At 45.4% G+C, this 3,474-nt stretch overlaps 1 protein-coding gene across 5 annotated transcripts in view; it reads left to right on the forward strand.

Moving 5' to 3' along the window:
* Window positions 1-3,005, forward strand: part of CDHR3 (cadherin related family member 3) — an 83,862-nt gene extending 80,857 nt beyond the window's left edge. For all 5 annotated transcript variants that reach the window (XM_032787318.2, XM_075064750.1, XM_075064743.1 and 2 more), the window contains one exon: window positions 2,247-3,005. In XM_032787318.2, the coding sequence (XP_032643209.1) occupies window positions 2,247-2,674 (428 nt within the window). In that variant the 3' untranslated portion in view covers window positions 2,675-3,005. The remainder of the gene's footprint in view (window positions 1-2,246) is intronic.
* The last annotated feature ends 469 nt before the right edge of the window (window positions 3,006-3,474 follow it).

The raw sequence follows: 3,474 nt of genomic DNA on the forward strand, positions 1-3,474 counted from the left end.
GTCAGGTGTTTGGTTCCCTTTGTTAACCCTTTACAGGTAAAAGAAACATTAACCTTTAGCTATATATTTATGACAGGGGCCCCAGGGGTTCTGATTGGTCCTCTGGTCAGGTGTTTGGTTCCCTTTGTTAACCCTTTACAGGTGAAAGAAACATTAACCTTTAGCTATCTATTTATGACAGGGGTATGCCTTGATTCCAACCCCTTCCCCAAGGCCCCGTCCCTGCCTCTTCTCTGCCTCCTCCCCAGAGCAGCAAGCGCACTACAGCCCTGCTCCTCCCCTTCCCTCGCACCAGCAAACAGCTGTTTGACAGTGGGGGAAGTGCGGGGAGGGGCAGGAATGTGGGCACGCTCTGGGGAAGAGGCGGAATCTGCCTTGCAGCATGAGCTGGCAGGACCAAGCTTCTGACCACTGCTCCTGCATGAGGTGGGGGGAGGAGAAAAGCGGGCCAGGCCAGGGCCCCTTTGGAGCTTTGGCCCCGCGCCATGGTAAACCCGGTACTGGAATCTCCACCTGTGACATATCAGGGTACAATTCAGGCTAATGAGCAGCTGCGTCACCCCTGCCCTGCAATCTTGGGTGCCTTACACTGCCTTGCTGAAGTAGCTCCCACCTGGGCCACTCACAAACAGCCTTCCAGCATGCAAGCCACACCCAGAGTGTCTACATGTACTTGCAGCCTGCCAGACACACTAGGGTTACACTCTGGCTTTCCCCAGCTTTGGTTATACTGTGCGGTACCCCCAATATACTCCCAGTCTTAGGTTTCCCCCAGAAATGTATGCTCTATATTGCCCATCCCTCTCCTGGACAATGAAAGTTATATTAAGTTTGCTATTTCTTTAAAAGGAATTTAGGCACACCCCAAATGGAGTTTCCCAGACACTTCAGTTTAAAACACACTGAATTAGATAAAATAATAATAGAAGTTTATTAACTGCAAAAGATTTTGAGTACAAGTAACAAGGCAAAAAAGTAAAAAATAATAATGATAAAATGCTACTGATGCCTAACTTAAACAATGTTAAATTCCAAGTAAAAAGTTCTTACCACATGCTTTCAGCAGTCTTGCTGACCAAACTTCTTAGGTCAGGTTCCCTTTTCCCAGTGCTCAATGAATGCTTCTTTTGTCACTTCAGGTACCATGTAAGCGATGGACAGGAACAGAGAGGGGTGCCTTAGGGTGTTTGTCCTTCCTTTTTATAGTTTCAGTCCTCTTCTTGAAAAACATTTCCAGATGGGCATCAGGTTTAGGAAGTTGAATAAGCTATACTAGTATTAAACACTTTTGTAAGGTTATTGCTGTGTCCACACCAGGGCTTGTAGTAGTTTATTGGTTTAAAAAAAAAAAAAAAAAACACCAAACCCCACACCCTTAACTGATGTACATATCCTGGTATAATGATGTAGTGTAGACCAGCCCTAAAACACACTATTGTCTAGACTAGGAAAGACTGTGTGTGATAGTTAGCTACTTCAAGACAGCAAACCTATTTGAAAAAACAATTTGAAATGCCACATGGCATCTATTGTAGATGTCGTTTAACACCTTTAAACTTAGGTTAGAGGGTCCAAGTTGACCCCAGGCTCAGAGATCAGGTATTCCCAAAATCTGGCCTATTCATTGAATTATAATTTGCCTAGAATGCTTTTTCCCTGACAGATTCTCTGTACTCTAGTGAAAGAGAATGGAACAATGTGATCTCTCTGTTTACATGCTGGGGGGAACTCATAGTTACAGATCCTGCAGTCTCAAATCTCTGGTACTTTAGTGCACTGTGCAATAGTGCTTTGTTAGAAAGTACTTCTAGCCCTCTGTAGACTTTAATAATGACTCTTCCCTTGTACACTGGAAACAGGCATCCACTACTTCAGCTCATTTACTCTCCACAGATCTGTAGAGAAATTTCCTGGTGTCCAGTGTAATTACATTATACTCTAAATTACTCCTTACTTGTTAAGTGGACAAGGGACCAGGGAAAAAGCGGCATTGCCTATAATTACACCTCCGCACCTCTATAACTGAATCCACAGTAGAGGAGTTTTGCTGCTTTACTAGACCTGTATAGTTAAAATAGCAAATCTAGGACTTAGATGAAGAAGTTGGGCTTGCCAAACTGACCAGAGCTGCCAGACCTTTTGATGAGATTTACTCCTTGGTAATTGACACACTGAGGGAAACTTCCTCCCATTGGTCTGCTAAAAGGAGAAATAGTTTAACTGTTTATGTTTTTCCCCCTACCCAGTCACTGGCAAAATGTATGAATACAATTCAAAATCTGGGGCCCGAAGATGGAAAGATACAAAGGAATCAATGGAGCCAGGAATAAAGGATCCACTTGCACAGGTAATTTCAACTGCCTCAGCAAACAGCAGTGAAGGGAAAGACAGAACAGGGACTGCAAGCAAGCAAGAAGCTGGAACAACTGGCAGAGAGCTGGCAGCAGAGAATAACATGGCAGCAAAGCCCTCAGAAGGAAAGGCAGAAACTTCTAGCCAGGATAGCCTGAAAATACACAAGCCAAAAGATGGAGTTGGGGGCAGGGGATCATCCTCACCAGACAGATCACCAGTGCCCTCTCCCAAAATATACCCTCAGTTACAGCCAAAACCAGCCTCAAAGAATGGTGTGAAGATTTTGGGAGCCATCCCAAAACCTTCTCTCCGTCACTAGAACGTTAACAGATTCCACAGACAAGAGGGGCTTGTGCTTCTTACTCAACACCTTTCTTAGTGTGTGGGATGTGGTAAATGGACAGTACGATGTAAATTACACCCAAATGTAGAGCCACGTTGTCCCTGCGCCTGTGTGGATGTGTGAACTTGGGGGAAAGAGGGAAGGGTACAATGAGCTTCTCCATTCCCGTGTGTGTCACTCCACATAGGACCAAACCATAAATGCAATCCTCATGCTCCCCACAACACAAAAACTGTTGGCTAATGCAGCTAGAAGCATGAGCCACCCCAGCAGAGTGGGCGGGAGGTGAGGCCATGGCCATCTTAGGACATGTAGCCACTGGCACACTCTGAGTGTGTGCGTGTACGTGAGTGTGTGACCCACACACCTCCTGGGTGTGATAATCTGTCCCATCTAGGTGGTACCATGACCACTTAGAGAGACAGAGATTAATGAGACTATTCTCCAGCCTTAGCTAAGGGGCATATGGCTTTTAGCTCATGCATTTAGCGCAAGAGGTCCCCTGTTCAATCCCGTCCACCAACAACAGTGGTCTGTTGGTGTTACATGCATGCGTGAGAGAGAGCTTCAGAAAGTTTTGTGTCACTATTCTGCCTCACCATGTGCCAGTACCTGAAAGGCAGAATTGCACCCAGAATTGCATTAAAATGATGGGGGGTAGGGGATGTAAATGTGAACAAGGGTTGTCACACGTTTTTATGAATTGAAGTGGAAACAAGTTTGTGTCTGAACTTCCCTCTGTCATGGTGGAGGAGTCCCAAACACAACAGATGTGA

This window comes from Chelonoidis abingdonii, chromosome 1 (genome assembly GCF_003597395.2).
Source record: "Chelonoidis abingdonii isolate Lonesome George chromosome 1, CheloAbing_2.0, whole genome shotgun sequence".
NCBI classification, from domain to species: domain Eukaryota; kingdom Metazoa; phylum Chordata; order Testudines; family Testudinidae; genus Chelonoidis; species Chelonoidis abingdonii.